General features: G+C 39.4%; 1 protein-coding gene and 1 pseudogene across 2 annotated transcripts; one reads left to right on the top strand and one right to left on the bottom strand.

The window, feature by feature from the left end:
• On the top strand, positions 1-17,692 carry LOC122658054 (protein LPA2-like). Of its 2 annotated transcripts, none has more exons than XM_043852922.1 (3): positions 1-494; positions 10,705-10,888; positions 17,545-17,692. In XM_043852922.1, the coding sequence occupies exons 1-2, from the start codon at positions 38-40 to the stop codon at positions 10,842-10,844; spliced, it is 597 nt and encodes a 198-aa protein (XP_043708857.1). In that variant the 5' UTR covers positions 1-37; the 3' UTR covers positions 10,845-10,888; positions 17,545-17,692. The 2 variants fall into 2 exon arrangements, with proteins under 2 accessions (XP_043708857.1, XP_043708866.1); XM_043852931.1 differs by having other exon boundaries at positions 10,705-10,848; positions 17,556-17,690.
• Positions 17,693-18,382: 690 nt separating this feature from the next.
• Positions 18,383-20,839, bottom strand: LOC122656523 (annotated as a pseudogene).
• Positions 20,840-22,584: the final 1,745 nt, after the last annotated feature.

Raw genomic sequence — 22,584 nt, 5'->3', positions numbered from 1 at the left:
GAGAAGTGGAGAACACATCCAGAAGCATAAACGAAAAATGGAGCTACCTATCCACTCTTCTTGTTTCGTGAAAAGACACACACCATCTCTTCTCCGTCCGCGTCTGCAATTCCCCACCCAAATCAGTCTTACAGTGAGGGTTGAATCATCAGCACAAGATGAGAGTACAAATGAAGGAATTGAAGAGAGTTCCTTTTTGGCTCCTCCCAAGAAATCAACTGAAGCAGGACTTGGCTTCGGTTCTTCTTCTCCTTCTAATGGTAAACTCAGAGAAAAAGAGGGTACTGTAAGTAATAAAAGGAAGGGTAAGAGAAATAGTGAGAGGGCTTCTTCTATAATTCGTCTATCCCCAGTAGAGAAACCCGCTTTTCTCTCCCAGCAGCAGGGAGAATCTCAGTCCGAGGAGCAGAACAGGAACGAGAGCGCTTTTCTACTCACTTGGTTGGGTCTCGGTTCCCTTTTCCTCGTCGAGGGTATTCTTCTTGCAGCATCTGGTACGATTGTTAATTTATTTTCCTTATTTCCACTTAGGGTTTTTATTTATATCATATTTTGCGATTTACTATCTCTAATCTCTGTTTTGGGGATTATTGTTGTTGTTAAACACAAGATATAAAACACTACGCTTCAATTTTTTACATTCTACTGCACAATCACCATTCTGAATAGATAAATGATAATTTGGTAGGAATTGGATTTTGAAGCAAAGAGGTATTAGTGAATGGGAGAAGAGGATAATAGGTGTTTAGGAGTTAAAGGTATTGTTGAGCATCTTCGTAATGAATTAGCTGATCGCATGAGGTGTCTCGAATTGGAGAAATAAGTTGAATTTTAGGGAAAGTTAGCATTGATGTCAATGAGAATGGAAACCTTCTCTTTTGAAATATGAAGGATAGGCTTAGGTTACTGTTTAGCATACTCGAAATGGAAGAGTGTATATCTCTGTCTCTAGGACAAAGAATCACTCAATGACCAGATTGTGGTGGTGGTTCAAGGTTTTGCAACCATATCTACTGCATAAAGGCATTAGAATGGCTCACAGAGTCGAGCATATTGTAAGAAAGTAATTAATGTAGTCCTAGATAGGTAGGAGACCTACTAGGAGCCAAACAACCGGATCAAATAACAAAAGGGGTTGCTGGTTCGAATGGACAACACTAGGATTTGGGTCAATTCCTAGGGTTTGGGTTGGATATTGGGAAAGGGGTTTATAGGGTATTAATGGGCAGGTCTAGGGGGTTAATATGGTATAAAAAGGTTAGGGTTTGGATGAGTTTTGAAATTCTGCAATTCTGGACAGAATTGAGTTGCAAGTTTTGGGCTTTAATGGAGTTAGGGTTTATGGGATTCAAACAAAAAATAAAGGGGATCAATTGGGGGAAAGGATTAGAGGATTAGAGGATTAGAAGAAGAATTTTGGCGTCAAACTTATTGGAGATTCCACTGGCAGCAAGCTTCGACAGTTGTGAAGGATAAAGCCACCTTCGAATTTGAAGAAGATCATCCCAGCCGTCACGGCGTAAGAAGTCAACTGGATTCCACCAGTCCCTGTCCACCTTGATAGAACCACAAGGATGCACACTCACAAGGAGCACAGGAGCAGCAACAATGGCAGCCAACAAGCAAAAGCTTTTTTCATTAATCAAATTCGTGTACAATGCTGGCCTCCCTTACAAACTTATATAGAAGACTCAAAAATAGACTTAGACACTAAAAAGGAATGGCCTAATCCTATCCCTAACCTATTAGATAATTGAAATTGACTAGGAAACTAAAATACTAAAGGAAATAGATTCAAAACATGGCTGGACTTATAGAGTCCTAATCCAGCCCAACTTACATCACATGACTACTTAAGTTGTCACATGACCACTTAACCAAGTCACATGATCACTTAAATTGAATCAATTGGATGCAACCAATTTGAACTGGTTCAATTAGAAAACATAAAAATAAACTAAGTATTGGGCTAATCCCGTATGCAGCCTATGTACCCCTAGTTTAGGCTCATTAAAGTGATCTAATACATAGAAAACCCTTGGGAACAAAAGCCCAACATGTATATAACCCAACCCTAGGCCTATTTCTAAAGAAATAAGCCAATATCTATGATGAACTGGCATCAGTACTGCTTGGGCTGTAAATGAAATAATTCTTCCAGGTTATTTTAATGATCAAATATTGTAGTAGAGTCCAAGTAATTATGGACTTACCGATCCAGCCAGCACTGCTGCCTGTCCATGGTTTCACCTTAAGAGCCAAAACCGTAGATAGCTGTCCAATAGGATAAAAGGGAAGGGGTGGGGGGAAGACAACTCAATTAAGATCAATGAAACATCTTAATGTGTTGTGTATTTTTTTCTCTCCCTCCGTTTCAAAAAGGTGATATGTGCCCAATTAGCAATTGTGTATAAATATGCACTTAATCTATAGCTGTCCAATAGGGTAAAAAGGGGGAAGGGGGAGGGGAGAGACAACTCAGTTAAGATCAGTTAGGAATTAGGGAATTTGTCAAACTGGATGTTAGTATGGGTAGGGATAGAATTTACATGAATCTCAATAGCCACACCAGTGATGCAGCTCCAAGTAGGAAGAAGAAGAAGAAGAAGCCCTGAACTTAGGGCTTGATTAGGGAGCCATAGATTAGGATTATTATTTTCCATACGTAGTTTATTTTCCTGTTTTTAGATTGAACCGGTTTAGAATTGGTTGCACCCAATTGGTTCAATTGGTCTAATTTAAGTGAAGTGTTCCTATTGGTTAATCGGTCCTTATATCCTATTGGCTAGTATGGAATCTTCTTTTAAATTAGTTGTTTTAAGTTAGATGTCATTTAACTTAAGTTAGTAGGGTTAAATAGGTCTTTTACTATTTTAAGTTATTAGTTTTAGTTTAAATTACTTCCCTTCCACGATTTTTGAAGGAGAAGACTTTAATTTGTATTAGGACTTGGCATAAAGCCATATTATAAATATATTAAATCGTGGGAGGCTCCCCACATTGAATTTGAATTAAAAGACTATTACTACGGCCAATTGCCTCGCTTCTGTTCCTACTCTTTTGTGAGTGCATCCTTGTGGATTTCAAGGTGGATAGGGTGGGTGGATTCCTGCGACTCCTTGCATCGAGAAGATCGGGAGGTTCCTTCAATTATCAAGCTGCTGCCGGTGGATTCTTGCTGTAAGTTTGAAGCTTAAATTCTATTTTTCCATTCATCCTCCCTCCCAATCATTCCCCTTTTTATTTTATTTGAATCCCATCAAAACCCTAAGCCTCCATTATCCCATCGATTCCTTTAAACCCTAGATCATCTAGGTTACCTATACTCAGACCCCAAGCAGCTGCCTTATTTGTCTCTCAAACCCTAAAATTCCCCAACTCTATTAAACCCCAAAACCCTAAAATTTCAGAATCAGTACTTCCAACCGTAAAAAACCTCTCATACTTGGATCAAACCTTTGCCTCCCTACCTAGAAAATTCGATCCTAACCCTAGCCCTAAACTCCCATTAAAAACCCTAATTTCAACCTAAGTCCTAAATCCCAAAACCTAAACCCTAACCCTAGAGTTTTAGAATTTTAATTTCTGTTTAAACCTATTCGAGCTAGGGTTTTATTTAGTAATGATATGCAGGTCAAAAGGAAGCTAATGGAATAGGTTTTGAATAAGTTTAAACAGAAATTAAAATTCTGAAACTCTAGGGTTAGGGTTTAGGTTTTGGGATTTAGGACTTAGGTTGAAATTAGGGTTTTTAATGGGAGTTTAGGGCTAGGGTTAGGATCGAATTTTCCAGGTACTGAGGGAAAGGTTTGATCCAAGTATGAGAGGTTTTTGATGGTTGGAAGTACTGATTCTGGAATATTAGGGTTTTGGGGTTTAATGGAGTTAGGGAATTTTAGGGTTTGAGAGACAAATAAGGCAGCAGCTTATGGTCGAGTATAGGTAGTGGTATGAAGGGGCTGTGGTCTGAATCTGATTGAAGTCTGATAATGGATGAAGGTTTAATGTAACCTAGATGATCTAGGGTTTAAAGGAATCGATGGGATAATGGAGGCTTAGGGTTTTGATGGGATTCAAATAAAATAAAAAGGGGAATGATTGGGAGGGAGGATGAATGGAAAAATAGAATTTAAGCTTCAAACTTACAGCAGGAATCCACCGGCAACAGCTTGATATTGAAGGAACCTCCCGTTCTTCTCGATGCAAGGAGTCGCAGGAATCCACCCATCCTATCCACCTTGAAATCCACAAGGATGCACTCACAAAGGAGTAGGAACAGCAGCAGCAGCAATCGGCCAGCAGTAACAGTCTTTTTAATTCAAATTCAATGTGGGGGAGCCTCCCACTATTTAATATATTTATAATATGGCTTTATGCCAAGTCCTAATACAAATTAAAGCCTTCTCCTTCAAAAATCGTGGAAGGGAAGTAATTTAAACTAAAACTAATAACTTAAAATAGTAAAAGACCTATTTAACCCTACTAACTTAAGTTAAAAGACATCTAAGTTAAAACAACTAATTTAAAAGAAGATTCCATACTAGCCAATAGGATATAAGGACCTATTAACCAATAGGAACACTTCACTTAAATTAGATCAATTGAACCAATTGGATACAACCAATTCTAAACCGGTTCAATCTAAAAACAGGAAAATAAACTAAGTATGGAAATCCTAATTTATGGCTCCCTAATCAAGCCCTAAGTTCAGGGCTTCTTCTTCTTCTTCTTCTTCTTCCTACTTGGAGCTGCATCAACTAGCCATGTTTGAGGGAGCCCCTCAAACCGCTATTTATTCATGTAGGGTGGCTGACCAGCTACCTGCTAAAGAGAGGATGCATATCAATACATGCACATGTATGGTCTTCGCTGGTTTATCTCTCTCAGATGTTATCTTTCAGTTTCTATCTAGATGTCACAGAACAAGATGGAGATTAATAAGATTCCTCAAATTCATTCAGTGAAGCCCTCTTTTCAAAGATGTTTATTTCCCTGCTACATTCTTGAGGTTATATTGTCTTTATTTGTTGGTGTGATATGAACCTCAAATTAAAGGTCTAAGTTGAGATCTGAATCCTAGGCAGTAAAATCCAGCACTTTACCTCTCTATTCTCTATTTTTTTCAATTATTTTCTGTACTTCTGGTTTTTATGGCTTTATTAATCTCGAGATCCATGATCCACAATTATTCCCTCACTAGAGCTTTTTTATTCTGAACATTTGATTCTGACTTAGAAAAGTGAACCATAGGATCAACCCCTTGAATCCCAGTCTCCGTATAAAGCCCATCATTGCTAATCCTAGCATCCATGACTACGACCATATTCTGGTTGGGATCTATGCTTCCTTTCACCTTGATCTTCTTTATCACTTGAGCAAAGATTCGGGATTTCACCCACACTCACTACTGCAACAATCACAGACTAATTACTAAATATATTGAGTGGAACGCGAAATTATATATTAATCAAATTCTGGTCAAAACCAAGGCATATAAAATTCGCATTGTCCTCACCAAAGGCAAAATGTTAGTGGTACTACTATCCTTTCTGAACATGATTTCCAGACAGGTATTGTCTGAATCTGTTGATTGTTCTATGTCAAACTAAACCAACTTCAGAAATGACTCTCATGTTATCCCTTTAGCAAAAAAATCATAAATAACCCTTTGAAGAAGACTAAAATGAGAACGTTAACCATGGAACAGAAATTCAATAATCCTTGTGTTTACACTTGTGAAATAACCTAAAAAGGAATGCACAACCACCAAAATCCCTCACTGACCTTGTTCTACATCAGGTGCAGATTTATCACCAAACTAGGCTTCTTTGCTTAGGAATAAGTCTAGGGTTGGGTTATATACATGTTGGGCCTTTGAACCCATGGGTTTTCTATATAATAGACCACTTTTATGGGCCTAAAATATGGGTAATTAAGTTGCATACGGGATTAGTTGTTTTAGTTCCATTCTTAGTTTTATTTTGGTGTTCTTGTTCATAAATTGAACCGGTTCAACTAATGGTTCAATTTAAGTGATTTTAGTAGTTTTCTTTGAAGTATTTAAGTTGGATTGGATTATGACTCTTTTGAGTATTTTAGTTTCCTAGTCAATTTAAGTTATCTAATAGGTTAATGATTGGGTTAGGCACTTAGGCCTTTCTTTTTAGTGTAAGAGTCTATTTTTGAGTCCTTTATATAAGGTTGTAAGGGGGGCAAACATTGTTGACGAATTTTGATATTCATGAAAAGCTTTTGTTGCTCTTCTTCTCCATTGAAGATTTGTCTTGTGTTTGATCCAGGTTGGTGGGATCAGTGTTTGATACGATTGACACCTTGCGGTGGGAAGCCCGGGTGGTTCGTTGGTGGGCTTGGTGTTTGATCCAATCGACACCTTGAGCTGTGAAGCCCAGGTGGTTCTTTTGAAGCTCTCCTTGAATTTCAAAATCAAGACTCAAGAATTATTCAAGATCCTCTAACCAACTGAGCTGCCCTTGCAACAACAGTAAGTTTGAGTCATCCCATCAATACCCATTCTTCTCCTAAACCACCCCAAAACCCTAATTTTCCCACCCATCTCCCAAAATTCTTAACAAACCATTCAGCTAACAACACCTTCACATAATTGGATCGAGTATTCTCCTGCCCATTTGGCATACTCAAACCAAGCTGTTTTCCCATTACCCCATTCAAACCACAACATTCCACCTATTTCTGGAGATCATCCCATTACCCAAATTCTTTACAGACCAATCCAACCATAAAAAACTCACCATACCTAAATCAAATTTCATTCCCTACACTAAGAATAATCGATCCAAACCCTAGCTCCAAATTTCACCAAAAAACCTATTTTTGACCTAGCCGATTTACCTTTTCATAACAGATCCTGGTTTACTGGCTCCTAGTTGGTCTTATACTAATCTATGACTACATTACATGTTTTTTTACGAGGGCACATGAATTTCATTGTATTACATGGTTGTGGACTGTACAAATTTTATTTCTTCAACCCCTGAAGGAGTACTTCAAACTCCGTCTGGATGATCACATACTTTCTTTTGACTCAAGCTTCTGGTCTATCGGTCTTTATCTTTTCTGTTCTCATCCCTCTCATCCCCAATAAAAATACCACCAGCTAAGAATTACCCTATAGAGATACTGAAGAAAAATATCTATTACAATGATTCAATCATAAAATCTCTGTTGCAATGATTCAGTCCTGCATTCTGTGGTATTTCTTTACTATTTTCTTAAAATACTCGAGATTGAGCCAGACCTTTGAAAGACACTGCTGACATCCAACTCAATAACTACAGCGCAGTAGTTCATTCACATAGTTTTATCTCTTCAGTTAATCTGTTTCCTTTCTCGGCTTCTTGATTCAATTCCATTATGATTTGTCATTGTTTAGGAACATTGATCTGTCTTGAGTTTTTTGAAGTTTTCTTTGAAGAGTAGAGGAGATGGTACACAGATTCGTTGCTTACTTGGTCATTTTGTAAATCTTTGATAGTTAGCATTGTCTTTATAGACTTCATAAGTTGGTGAGCATTGGGAACTGGGGAGTGATGTAGAAAGATAAAAGCTGCAGATAGTCAGATTTTACTCTCTAAAACATTCTCAATAAAGGTTTCCTGAATGTGGTCCATTCATATGTCCAAAAATATGCCACATTGCATATCGATTAAGCCCAGATTTTGTGGATGGTAAGAGACCACAAGGTCCCCAGCCTATATGTCAAGTTTCAGCCCAAATGGATATAATCAACTGGCAAAATAAAGCTTTGAAAATATGGGGACTATGTGTGTAGCCGCCCCAAATCTGGGTTGAAGATATGGGTGCTGGCCCTCACCAGCCGCCATTAGAAAACTTCTGGTCTTTCCTTTCTTTTGATTTCTAAATGCGGAAACTATGATTACATCAAAGACATCAAAATATCACAGCATTAACCATCATACTAGAACATCTACTGGAACATCTATTTGTTACATCTCTATTAACACTGGCATCAACCATCATACTGGAACATCTATCTGTTACATCTCTATTACTATGATCATAATTACATCAAAACACTATCTCTCAAACATTTACATCTCAGAAGTATCAAACACCAAAAATCTCTGATCTGTCTGACCATCTACTCAGAGTGACTTACGCCGTTCACCCTGGCTCTCCTGGCAAGTGTCAGTACACTGGCACTCAATGTGTGCATGCTCTGTAAAAAGATCACAATACTGGGGTGAGCTCAACTAGCTCAGTGAGAAAGAATGCAATTCCTATCATGCTCATGAATGCAACAAATCATGCTATGCTGGATAAATCGTGTGTGGGTGCATGTGGTTGTGTGAGCGAGTCGGGGGTTAGGAATGGTGTAAGAGAATTGGGAGTTGAGCAATTTGTTGGATGGCAATCATAGGAATGGGGGGGACATGATCGCGGAAGGATCTGTGTATGGTGAAACTGAGTAGTTAATCGTGCGTGAGGTTGAGGGGCTTACGTACCTCTCTTTGGATAGGAGAGAATCAGAGGGGAAATTGTCGATTTGGTGGAGAGAGGGTCGAGGGTCTGGCAGAGTGGTGGTCGGTGATTGGGGAGCTCGGTGGAGAGGGGCTTACGTACCTAATCCGTGAATTTCGTCGAGGTATTCACAGAGCAGCTCCACCGAAGAGAAATGTAGCGATCAAGACCTTCAGGGGTATTGGAAAGCAGTTGTAGAAGTGGTGGCTTAGATGATGGGGTAAAGCTGTTATAGAGGTGGAGTTTGTTTAGCAGCATATACTAGACAGTGAATGAGACGGATTACCCACCTGAGATGTGAGCGAGAGGAGGAGTGTGAGGGTCTCACCGTACTCTCAGGTTTCACCAAGAATCTCTTTGTGCACAAATCCGACCGTTAAGCGAGCAAAACCAAACCGAGCAAAGATCAACGCTAAAATGGGGTTTTTGCTACTTTTTCCTCAAGCACACTATGGGATTTGACCCCCTTTCATTTTTAAGCACTTTAACACTTTGACAATTCTATTAGGGAACTTCCTTACCGATTAAATACACATCAAAACACCCAAAAGAATAAAAAAGGGGCGTAGGGTTTACCTTTTGAAACTCAATGCCCTAACTGGAGAGCTATTCTTTGATTCCTTCTGTCCCCCTACGTTCCAAGGGCCTTGACTCACGATTTGAAGTTCGAACCAACAAACCTTTGCTTCAAATCCCTTCTCTTCTTCTCTCTGGTTTTTCCACTTTTAGAACATAGTGAAAGGAACCCGTTTTCCCTTCAATAACACTTTTTAGCACAACTAGTATGACCAACTGGTCGACTGATTCCAGTTGGAGTAGGTCATGAAAGTGTCAAACCAACTTGTGGGGCATCTGGGCACTACCAGTCGATCCCTAGGTCGAGCCGGTAGACCGATATGGGAAATTTCAATGCTAAAATGGGGTTTTTGCTACTTTTTCCCCAAGCTCACTATGGGATTTGTCCCCCTTTCATTCTTAAGCACTTTGACACTTTAACGATGCTATTAAAGAACTTCCTAACCAATTAAATACATCAAAACACCCAAAATAATAAAAAATGAGCTTAGGGTTTACCTTTTCAAACTCAAAACCCTAACTGCAGAGCTTTTCTTTGATTCCTTCTGATCCTCCTACAATCCAAGGGCCTTGGCTCACAATTTGAAGTTCGAACCCACAAGCCTTTGCTTCAAATTTCTTCTCTTCTTCTCTTTCTCCTTTTCCTCTTTTCTCTCTGGTTTTTCACTTTTAGAACATAGTGAAAGGAACCCGTTTTCCCCTCAATAACACTTTTTAGCGCAACCAGTATGACCTACTGGTCGACTGGTTCCACAGCTGGCCTTAAGCTTGGGCAACCAGATGGAGAAATTTTGTCTAGTTGTTTGATCCGGTCGACTGGTTCCAGCCAGTTCAGCCACTGTGGGTTAAACCTTGGGGGCATCCGGTTGACCGGATGCTACTTTTCAGGATCCTGGTCATCTTGACCCTTGCCTACTCAATCGACCATATCTTGACTGACAAAAATCCTATCGTCCAGATTCTTTTCCACTTGAAAGGTAACTCAATTACCTTCGTTTCTCGTGTTTTGGGCTTCCCCAAACTCTAATTTAGAAGTCCTAAATTCACGTGAAGCCGCCGCTTCACCTTAAATTATACAGCGAACAGTTTTTTCTCTTTATTGTGGAACACCAGTAGGGTCCACACTATTCTTAGGGTCAATCTAACCACTCATTACTAAAATCATGTAAATTCATATTTTTACCTATGCTATGAATAGGCTATCTATTGGGCCAACTCGAACCGGATTCCATCAAAAAGAAACCGTCAAGCACCAGTCAGTTACAAACACCAATAATTAATACTTTTTTGTGTACGGGGTACAACAATGTGAGGATGGAAGGGAATACACGGGCTGTTAAAAAAATACTAGGATGCATGTCATCCTACCACATGACTCAAAATAGTGGACCGCTATGATAAGCTTATCATTATCATTACAGGCCGTGAAAATGAAATTATCCTTAATTGTAGCCCGAGGCCCTGAGTTGAAAATAATGAATTAGAAGGCAATATCATTTTGGGTTTTTTTCTCATGATCGGACGATCTTTGGTTTTTCTCAATGTGTACTCCCTTATTAGGGTTTATTTCTTTGCACCATTAACCACTCTTGTTTTCTACTTGGACAGGTTTCCTGCCAGAAGCATGGGATCAATTTTTCGTGAAATATCTGTACCCATCCTTCACTCCAACAGTTTTCTTGTTTGTGGGTGGTACAGTCACATATGGAGTTTTGAAGTACTTACAGACTGAGGAAAAGAAAAGTTGAAGAGACTTTATTGCAAGTGCAATGGTAGAGTTATAATGAGGCCTGTGATGAGCACATTTATGTGTGAAATCTTAGGACATAAAGCATACATTTTACCACATTGGACAGAGTTACTCGGTGCTTTCTTGTGTTTTTCAGGTTTTAGGTGAATTCTTGTGAAAATGGAGGAGATGATGCTAAGAAAATGTTTTTAAGCTCTTTAGAGGTGTTAATGGTATGGATGCGTAGCCCATCGAGTCAGCTTCTTAACGGTTCAAACGGCACTTGATTACGAGTTGAAACGAAGAAGTTACGGTCGTTTTCGTAACGACGCGCGAAAATGGTCTGTAAGGGTTTATTTGTAATTATTGACGGTTGGCTGGGGACAAAATGAAGCAGAAGTTCGGATTCTAAGGGCCTTAACGCAATAACCAGAAGTTATATTTCCTGTACCCGAAAGATTCCATTTGGAGGGCTCTGGACAGTCCAACTTCAACTTGAGATATCTTGGGCTCCCGAACTCCAAATTGGATGAAATTTGAGTCTATTTTGGGTGATTTTCGCAAGGAAAACAATGGTGAGGCCTATATAAACACCCCATGCTCCACGTTTCCTGAAAGATAGAATGGGTATTTTATTTATTCTTGAAGGAATCCTAGTCATCACCCTTATTCTCTCTCTCCTCCAACTTCTCAAGGGCACTTCTGAAATTCTACTTGGGATAGATTTATTTTGAAAGATATTCTCTCACCTATGGAAAGTTGAAAAGTCAAAGCATCTTTGATTTTATTGCTTGGAGAAGATATCTACAAAGAAAAGGAAGCACTTGTTATAATTGGAAGTTTACTTTTCTAGAAATAGAAGTTCTATGTAAACAATTTTCTCTTCTTCTTCTTTCTATTTTTTATCATTTTTTTCTTAGGATTCAAGGCATTGTAAAAGAGGAAGGAGAAGAGAATATTCTCTTTTCTTAGGGAATATTTCTCCTACACTTCCCTCTTCTCTCTTCTCTTTTCTTCCTCCTATAAATACCCCTTGTCCTTTGGGTTGTAAGAAGTTAGTTTTTTAGTTCAGTTTTTTAGTTCAGTTTTTAGTTCAATTTTAATTCAGTTTTTTAGTGTAATTTTTACTTCATTCACTTAGTGAAATTTTCTCTTCTTTTCCTATTTTTGGCTTAAGTTCTTAGTTTTGATTTCAAGTTCTTAGTTTTGATTTCATAAGTCTAGTTTAATGGTTGTAATAGTTTTAGTTTAAAGCTTCCTAGTCTAAGTTCCTATGTTGATGACAAGACATGGAGATTTAGAAGAGGAAGCCATGGTGAGTTTATTTAAGTATTCAAGCACATCGAGGTATCTCATTCTCTAAACCCTTAATCTCATTCTCCCTCTCCTCTATCTCTCTCTATCTTCTTCTTCTTCTCCCTCTATTTCTTTTATTTTTTTTTTATATGGTTGTGGTTTGTGGATGCACTTTTATTCCCTTATTCCTTTTTATGTGGTTATTATGTGTGGCTGTATTTTTATTCTTTTCAATTTGCGTTAGTCTGATAGGTTAGATGCTCATGTGTTAGGACGCCAATTTAATCCCTTAATTTTATTAGATGCTTATGAATTAGGATGCATTAATTTTCATTAATTTAATTAATTTAATTTAACACTTTAATTTGGTTCACTTTGCATTACTTTTAAGTTAGTTAAATAGAGTGGCGTATATCTCCTCGTGTTCGACCCGTAGCTACGATTGACCCGTACGCTTGCGGTATTATTTTAACTCAAATAAGTTTTTGGCGCCGTTGTCGGGGAGATTATTGACCACTTTATTTTTTTTGATTTTTAAGTAATTCGAAGTGCTTTAGTTTCTTCTCTTTCTCCTCTTTCTTTAAAAAAAAAAAAAAAAAAAGTTTTTGAAAACCTCTTCTTGTTTCTCTTCTGTTTCAAATAGTGTGCGCCCAATCTAAAGTCCTTCATATGTCCAAACCCAGCCAATCTTGGTGCCCCTTGATTCGTTGGGTGGTTTGGATTGGCATGTGACTTATCTTTGGAGGTGACCACTCTTGATAATAGGAAAGCAACATAGTGAGAGCGTTGGAAACAAAAACGTATAGTAGTCCTCCACCCTATATCAGAATCCATTTGGAGTCGCCCGTAGGTAGCTCGTGAAGACTATACGGGTTCCCTTGCTGTCAACCTATATGGCAACCTTACAACTTTGGAACCATTGTTTCGATTTCTGAGGGATAGATGCACTATCTACCTTGGGCTCCCTCTTGTTTTTAGTATTTTTTTTTTTTTCTAGTCTTTTATTTTTCTTTAAATTATTTTTTATGGGAGACCTCAATTTTGGATAGGTGTTTAATTTAGAATAATGGGAAATACACTTCCTTATAAGACTTTGGGGGAAAGATGGACCTATGCTAAGGCAACCATGATTTTGGAGGAAATGTTTAAACAGGTTAGGGAAGCCAAAAGTAGTGAGATAGAGAACAATTTTGCACCACCCCAGTACAATTTTTCTCCCCAACCCAACTATGGGCTTTCGGGAAATTTTGATTGGTCACATCCCCAGACTATCCATGTTATGGAATGATGCCCTAATCTTTATGGAGGTAGCAATGGTGATGAGAATGTGAGTCCTCAATTTCAATATAATTCTTTTGGCACTTACAATTACGGGTGGAGTGATCATCCCTATTTCTCGTGGGATCAATGGAATAACCAAGCTGGACCACCCAATTTCCAATATCATGGTCAGTATGGTCCTTCAATGCCCAACCCTCCGTTGAATCTCAATGGGTCACCTCTCCTTGAACCATACCACCAACCCCCTGAATTTCAGAACATGGGTGAGGAAGCCAGACTGAATGAACTTGAGAAATACATAGATCTTCTCACAACAAGCCAAAATACCATGGAGAAGCAACTCTCTCAACTGATCACCATGGTGCAGGAGGAGGAAATGGGTACATTACCTAGTCAGCCTGAACCTAGTCTATGTTACCAGATTCCTGTTCAGAATGAACCACTCTATCCCCAATTTAATGATATTGAAAGTCCACCACCCCAATTTGAGGTTAATGAGAGTCACTCCCAACAAGATGCTTTTCATGACAATTTATTTGTTGAGATTGAGTCTCCTAAAGATATTAGTGAAGCGAAGTTTGATGAGCTACCTGGGGAAGTCCATATTTTGCCTGAAATTTCTGATTTTAGTGAGCCTAGTGAATTTATTGATTTAGAATCAGATTTTTATAATAACATAGAAACCCAGAAAATTCGATCTCCCCCTCTCTCTTTGGAAAACTTAGATAATTGTCATTTTGAGGATTCCATTGTCTCACATATTGATTTGTCCAAACCTCCTAGGTTTGACGATTTTATTGAGGAGGACAATGTTAGTCATAATGCCTTTCAAGCATATTTCCATGATCCTTATTTGGCAAACCAAGTTATGCAAAGAGCGGATAGTTGTATTGTTAGGATTGATTTGAGCAAATCTCCACTTTTTTATGATTATTTACATGAGGTTATTCATAATCATTTTTATGCTTATTGTGATCCATTTTTGATTGATTTTTCAAAAAATGATAGATGTTCTACATTACAAATGGGAGAGAAGGGAAGGATTTATGGCCTGAGTTTTAGTGCCTTCATTATCCACTGTCCCATGAGGACAGTTTTTTCTATTGGATATTTCTCAGTTGTGCTTAACTTTTATATTATTTCTCGTTTTACTAAAATTCATGGTCGAGTGTTTTCTGGGTCTGAAGCTATTTCTCCATTTACTGACCATGGATTGAGATTTCTGTTGCTGCTCCTAGCACTTTTTGTAGAGCTCATCATTCTTCATGACCCTCTTTTTTTATTATATCTGGTAAGCGCCTTCATCTCTTCCCTTGTCCTTATTTTTTTCTTTTATGCATGCATTGAGGACACTGCATGAATTAAGTGTGGGGGGGATGTTGGGCTTAATTGGTGAATTTTGATTGTGGCAATAGTTTGGTTTTGTGCATATTTCTCTTTGATTGCAAAACGAGAGAGAGAGGAAATTAGGTGTCTTAGCATGCGAAATAATAAAAAAATCCATTTTCAAGGACGGTAATTGGTTTGTATCCGGTGATGGGGATTGAATTTGAAAATATGAGCGTTATTTCATTTGATGGCTAGATTCCTCTATGTGCTTTATGGACCCTTTGATCTTTTGGCTAGTAGTTGAGACCAAGTTGTTTGTGGCAAGGCAAGGCATGAAAGTGGAAGTGAATGCAAAAAAAAAAAAAAAAAAAAAAAACAAGGAACAGAAAAGAAAGTGGAATTCCTTGGGACTAGACAGGGCACTGTGCCTCATGAAGCAGGGTGACTTGATCGAAATTCCTTGGAAGGAAAATCATAAAACTCTTGCATCAATGTCTCAAAGTCTCTATGGATATATGCAAAAAGCGAAGCTACCAAGTATTTGGGTGTCTGGTGTATGCTCCACCATGTCATTCAGAGAACAGTAGTGGAGTAGAAATAGAGTTTGTGGTTGAGAAAAAAAAAAAATTTTGCCTTAATGCCTGAAAAAAAAAAAAAGTATGGTCAACAATACTCAATGCCTAAGTCTTTGGTTCCATCGATGCTATAGGGGGGTTTACTTGAAGGTGAGTAGTGTTCAGAAAATATGGGGAGATTCCTTGAACTTGATGCATGCTTGTTACTTGAATTGATGTGGGGTGATAAAATTCAAATGTGGGGAACCTTTGGCTCCTTGATCTTTAGTTGAACACTTTTTAGGATTATGTGCACTGTCCTACTTATGCCATGATTAAAATTTACAGCATTCATTTACAATTGAATTTTGGGAGTATATTCACTGCAAACACCCACGAGACACAACTCGTCCACTAGGGGTTTAAAGGCTTGTTGCACATGCTAAGTGCAACCGTGATTCCCACGAAAGTGAGTTAGGATTTTCTGCATTCTAGGTTAGTTTTTCTTTTGCTTTACTTGAGGACAAGTAACGTTCAAGTGTGGGGGAATTTGATGAGCACATTTATGTGTGAAATCTTAGGACATAAAGTATACATTTTACCACATTGGACAGAGTTACTCGGTGCTTTCTTGTGCTTTTCAGGTTTTAGGTGAATTCTTGTGAAAATGGAGGAGATGATGCTAAGAAAATGTTTTTAAGCTCTTTAAAGGTGTTAATGGCATGGATGCGTAGCCCATCGAGTCAGCTTCTTAACGGTTCAAACGGCACTTGATTACGAGTTGAAACGAAGAAGTTACGGCCGTTTTCGTAACGACGCGCGAAAATGGTCTGTAAGGGTTTATTTGTAATTATTGACAGTCGGCCGGGGATAAAATGAAGCAGAAGTTTGGATTCTAGGGGCCTTAACGCAATAACCAGAAGTTATATTTCCTGTACCCGAAAGATTCCATTTGGAGGGCTCTGGACAGTCCAACTTCAACTTGAGATATCTTGGGCTCCCGAACTCCAAATTGGATGAAATTTGAGTCTATTTTGGGTGATTTTTCGCAAGGAACACAATGGTGAGGCCTATATAAACACCCCATGCTCCACGTTTCCTGAAAGATAGAATGGGTATTTTATTTATTCTTGAAGGAATCCTAGTCATCACCCTTATTCTCTCTCTCCTCCAACTTCTCAAGGGCACTTCTGGAATTCTACTTGGGATAGATTTATTTTGAAAGATATTCTCTCACCTATGGAAAGTTGAAAAGTCAAAGCATCTTTGATTTTATTGCTTGGAGAAGATATCTACAAGAAAAGGAAGCACTTGTTATAATTGGAAGTTTACTTTTCTAAAAATAGAAGTTACATGTAAACAATTTTCTCTTCTTCTTCTTTCTATTTTTTTCCTTTTTTCTTAGGATTCAAGGCATTGTAAAGAGGAAGGAGAAGAGAATATTCTCTTTTCTTAGGGAATATTTCTCCTACACTTCACTCTTCTCTCTTCTCTTTTCTTCCCCCTATAAATACCCCTTGCCCTTTGGGTTGTAAGAAGTTAGTTTTTTAGTTCAGTTTTTTAGTTCAGTTTTTAGTTCAATTTTAATTCAGTTTTTTAGTGTAATTTTTACTTCATTCACTTAGTAAAATTTTCTCTTCTTTTCCTATTTTTGGTTTAAGTTCTTAGTTTTGATTTCAAGTTCTTAGTTTTGATTTCATAAGTCTAGTTTAATGGTTGTAATAGTTTTAGTTTAAAGCTTCCTAGTCTAAGTTCCTATGTTGATGACAAGACATGGAGATTTAGAAGAGGAAGCCATGGTGAGTTTATTTAAGTATTCAAGCACATCGAGGTATCTCATTCTCTAAACCCTTAATCTCATTCTCCCTCTCCTCTATCTCTCTCTATCTTCTTCTTCTTCTCCCTCTATTTCTTTTATTTTTTTTTTATATGGTTGTGGTTTGTGGATGCACTTTTATTCCCTTATTCCTTTTTATGTGGTTATTATGTGTGGCTGTATTTTTATTCCTTTCAATTTGCGTTAGTCTGATAGGTTAGATGCTCATGTGTTAGGACGCCAATTTAATCCCTTAATTTTGTTAGATGCTTATGAGTTAGGATGCATTAATTTTCATTAATTTAATTAGTTTAATTTACCACTTTAATTTGGTTCACTTTGCATTACTTTTAAGTTAGTTAAATAGAGTGGCGTATATCTCCTCGTGTACGACCCGTAGCTACGATTGACCCGTACGCTTGCGGTATTATTTTAACTCAAACAGCCTGTGTCAAGGGCTCTTGACCATTGATTATCTTCTTCTAATTTTGCATCTACCTGTAACTTTATACAGAGGTATAAAGTGTATTGCAATGAAAAAAAGTGGCAGGTGACACGCAGAAAGCTGCACTTCAAATTTCTAGATGTTGAAGAAAGATAAAACGCCAAACTTGATGCCATATGCTTGGATCCATCCATACCGACATTATCTCATTTCTTGCGTTTTGAAGACGATCAAAAAGAGCTAAAATTCCGGTCGCACCTTTATGTCTTTTGATACATTAAGGCTGAATCTGTTTAATCTAAGTGGGCATTTTCAAGCTATACAATTTTCGCAATAAAGCAATTTGTTTGTGAAGTATCCCATCAACCTAAATTATGTTCCAAATATCTTCCTTCAGATTGCCGGGGAGAATATATACACAGGATAGACATGGTAGATTGATAAATTTTGGGATGCGTCTGAAGGATTAAATGCTTTTCCTTCCAATTATTACGTCTGATATTGAATAAGAACTCTATGCCTGAGAATCAAATGTAATCTGGAGGAAAGGACATATGAGCTTAAAATTCTTGTTGGAGAGTTCTACAATATTTGAACTGTACTAAGGTACATCATTTGCAGAGTTTTGTTAAAGAGGGCATTATCTATTGCAAGTCAGAGAATTATGCCTTCATGAAGAACCAATTCAGCAGTTGGAATTTTGCCTGTTTCGCAGCCCAATTGAAGAGAATTTATGTGCACGCATTTCTCTTGATGTGAAAAAGGAAAGAGGGAGAGGAAATGAAAACAGAGGTGAGGTTGTTACTTCCTACTACTTTTTCCTTTTTATGCTTTGGGGAAGTAGCGACTTGTTTCATGTACACATGTTTAGTGCAGGTTTCTGGATGAACCATACACACATACATTCATGGCGTGCTGGATTTTCAGGCCAAGAGTCTATCAAGTGGAAGCAACTGCCCTGCAAACTGGTAGATCTTCCTCAACGTTTGGTGGCATTTGGAGAATGGGATTGCTCTCGAAGAAATTCACAGGCTTTAACTCAAAATGCGAAGATACAGTGGGCATATGATGGGAAAATCTTCCTGACATGGTATGTGATGAAATCCCAATGTATACCACAGCACAATGTCTTTCTTCTCAATCAGACGGTTCCTGAAGATCCAAATACCATTAATTAGTACTCAACCATGAAACAAATAATCTCAGCTTTTGCATCTGCAAATTTACTACCTCTCAGACCAAACAGCAAGGGTATCCTCTCCTTGGCTCTGAGATACAAAAAGCCCACCTGCCCATTGCTCACTCCGGTTATAAGGTGTCACCCATATCTGCCAAACTCAACAGAATGAGACCATGAAGATGCAACAAGATTGAATGGTTTTAGTAGTATTTTTATTACCTGGTTGTTGGTGAATGCACCTCTCAATTGTGGAGGATCTTGATGATCAAGTAAGCTAGCTGCTGTACCACCTGGTACAACCTTGTATCCAACTGGGTTTCCCACTCTGGTTTTCTTTATTGGGTTAATCACATGGAAGTCTGATGGATCGTAGAGCTTCAGCTTAATCTTTGCATCCTTCTATGTCTGAGCCACATGTCTTGTGGCTTTCAAGTAGCTCCTCCTTGGCGATTCTCCAGGTGAAGTCTCTTTCCTAGCAATATTTACTTTAACCAAAGAATTATCGGAGCCATCGACTTCCATGTCCAAGTAGAAAGTGATGTAGTGGTCGTGGATGACGCCGATGACATTTTCCGACAAGAGAGTACCGTAGAGATCCTCTTGCTCTGGCACCTGGTTCATGTTGTTGTATGTTGTACCCTTCACCATTAGAATACCACTCAACCCAACCTGCAATCACAATTAGGCATTACTACATACGAATTGGGTCTGGTCCAAGAAAACCATTTGGGTTGGCCCAGGTGGGCTGAGTGGACCAACTTGGTTCCGGTCGTATTAGATCTGGTCCATGTCACAAACCTTGATCCGGATAAGCCCATCTGTCTGAAACTCCTAGTCCGCGATATAGTCGTAGTTGGAGACAGATGCTGCCATCCTCACCACCAACGTCACCTTTGGCCTCACCTCCCTTATCTGCCAACAAAACCAGAACCCACCACCAGAATCAGAGGTTGAAATTGGATTATGTAAGGCCTTTGAGATTACGTATTTTCGCTTACGTCCATGCCGGTGAAGGGGCTTTCCGAGTGGCGCCACCCGATATCTCCGGCATAGCTTTCGAACACACACACCATATTGGACCGAACAAAAGGCTTCCCATCCGCCGCCGAGAATACGCCGTCCATGTAATAAGCGGGTCGAGTGGCATTGGTTCAAGACCGAACCCATATTCACCGGCGTCCATGTAGGTCTTGAAGTACCAAGCATCGGTAGGGTCCATGTAAGGCACGAACAGCTCCGACGTTAGCCACTTAGCCCCTTGTAAATCACATTCCTCATTTCCCCTGTTTCCGAATCTCTCGCCATGGCTCTGGAGATGATCACACCTGCTCTTGGGTCAGCTTTCAGGTGGAATTCCCAGTTGGCCCACTTGATCATGTGCCCATCTTCCACCGTAAAGCTTGGTCCTTTCGGCTGCTCCAGTGATATAGGGTTGATAAGCTTCACGCGTTTGTTCTGTGCTGCGTAGCGGTAACCGGTGTTGGCAGCTTTGGGGATAGGGATCTGACGGCCATGATCGGAGATCTCCACTACTTCCTTGGTGTCCATATCTAGAAGTACCGTGAGCCCTTCAATGGGTGTCATGTAGAAGTTAACTGTTCCTTGCATGGAGTAACACTGAACCTTGATCAACCTCCTCTCCTCTTCCTTCTTCCCGAACCATCCCGTGGAGATAGGCAAGCAAGCGAGGTCCGCCAGATCAATCCCTCGGTCGAGGATTGTGCGATTGAAATTGGCGTTAGCGAGAGGGGCCCATGTGGCGGAATTCATTTCCTCTATGGTCATTATGGGATAACCTCATACCCAGACGGTGTAGCCACCACTTCGTGTTGGGTCACCTGGCTCGACCCCAGGTCGACGATTAGCAGGTGGGGTTGGCCTTTCGCAAGCGCCACCACCGACGCTTTCCTGGGCAAAAGAGGGTCTCCTTTCTTCCATTTCAGCACCAGATGCTTCTCTGGTTCTTCAAGGACTAGAGAGTGGATAGTGAAGGAAGAAGAGGAGAAACGTGAGTGGGAGGACAGGATGGTTCGTGCTTTGTTGATTTCTTGTATAGTGAGAGGGTCAAGTGGGTGAAGAGGGATTTGGGCCATAGGGTTGGGTTTCTTCCATCTCTCTGGAGGGTGGAATTGAGACCTGGATATGCACTTAGGGGAGTAATAAGCACAGTCGAAGAGCTCTGCCTTGTCGGAGGGAGTTGCAGGGGAGCGAGTGACGATGATGATGAGAAGACCACTTACGAGAAACAAGAAGTTAATGAAACCTTTGGAGTAGTCCATCTCTCCTTCTCCTCTCTCTGTTTGAAGCTTGGAGCACAGAGAGAGAGAGAGAGAGAGAGACCGTATTTCATATGACTGTTTGAGTCTGATTCGCTGATCATCGTCTGATCAGTGACTCTAATGCAACAACGTACTTAGGTCCCATGCAGAATCTCATAAAAACAAAAAAGTATGAATATTCCAGTAGAGTGTACTGCACTCCGATCGGAGAAGTGGCACGTCCATTTCTCGAATTTTTATCCGCTGCTATAACTGCAGCGCTGCTGTGTGCATCGTGCAGCGCAGCAGCGGCCATATTTGCACAGCGAGCCCCACTGTGCACACATTGCCGCTGCTACGCTGCACGATGGCACAACAGCGCTGCAGTGAACAGCAGCGGATAAAGGTCCCCATTTCTCCAAATGCAGTGTTAGTCATGCAACATGTCAAAAGCTCTTCTTATACGAGGTGATTGGTTGTCACATGTACGTTCACCTGTTGGTACGTGCTAAGGAATCAAACTCGAAATAGCTTCTTTTTCGAGTTTGGTTCTTCTGCACGTACCAGCAGGTGAACGTACATGTGAGAGCCAACCACCTTATCCTATTTTTGTCATTTACTGGGGGATGAGGGGTTTTTATGGAAACAAAATTAAAATGTGATTGACTCTAAGATGTACATTCACCTGTTGGTAGGTGCAGATGATCCATTATGTTCTTTTTCTAACATTACCCCCACAAAATTCTTAACCACAACTGCAGGACGAGGGTGGTGGTTTAGGGGGGGGGGGTGGTTGGTGTTCAGCTTTCAAGGGCCTAACGCACAAATATGAAGATAGAAGAGTTGAAACCGTGCCTAGGGGTGTCAATTGATCTGGTTTTGGGCTATTGGTCTAGTTCTTTAGCGGTTCCAATCCTAAGGGATCGGGATTAGAACTGGATCAATAAGTTAATCGATTCCAAACTTGAGATCCAGGATCATTAACTAATGGGTGGACCGGTTTTGGTTCCTAATGGATTCCAAGCAGTCCAAAATTTTTTTTAAAAAAAAATCCCTAACACATGCTACATATATTCAATAATATTATAATAAGATATTAATCTCATTCACATGAGATAGGCAACCCATTATCATTTTTTTTTTTTTCTCAAATCCCGGAATTAGTCCATACAACCTCTTGTTTTGTATTCAATCAAAATGAAAGACTTGAAAAATAAGGGGTTTGACCTTAGCTCTCATGACCTTAAGTCTTAGAAAATATAATATATAGGGTTTGGATGCAAATTTGTTCCGAGTCCTAATTAGTCTATCGGTTCTAGAACCGTTGGAAGAACAATAACTTAGTTGGTAGATCCAGAATTGGACCAATAACTTTTCGGTAGATCCAGAATCCAGTTGGTTTCGATTTGGTTCCTGGTTTTAGTCTAGAATTGACACCCTTAACCATGCCTTCTAGGGAATTTTCTTTTTCTAACATTGCTCCATAAGACTTTAACTAAGAACAACTAGGGGAGAGATCTTAAGGCACACTAGTACGGCACCAATCAATTGTACTAGAAGTTGTCTTTTCTGCGGAAAAAAAAATTAAGGGACAAGAGGG

The sequence above is a fragment of the Telopea speciosissima genome, chromosome 1, assembly GCF_018873765.1.
Source record: "Telopea speciosissima isolate NSW1024214 ecotype Mountain lineage chromosome 1, Tspe_v1, whole genome shotgun sequence".
Taxonomy (NCBI): Eukaryota; Viridiplantae; Streptophyta; class Magnoliopsida; order Proteales; family Proteaceae; genus Telopea; species Telopea speciosissima.
This window is presented reverse-complemented; position numbering and strand designations above follow the sequence as displayed.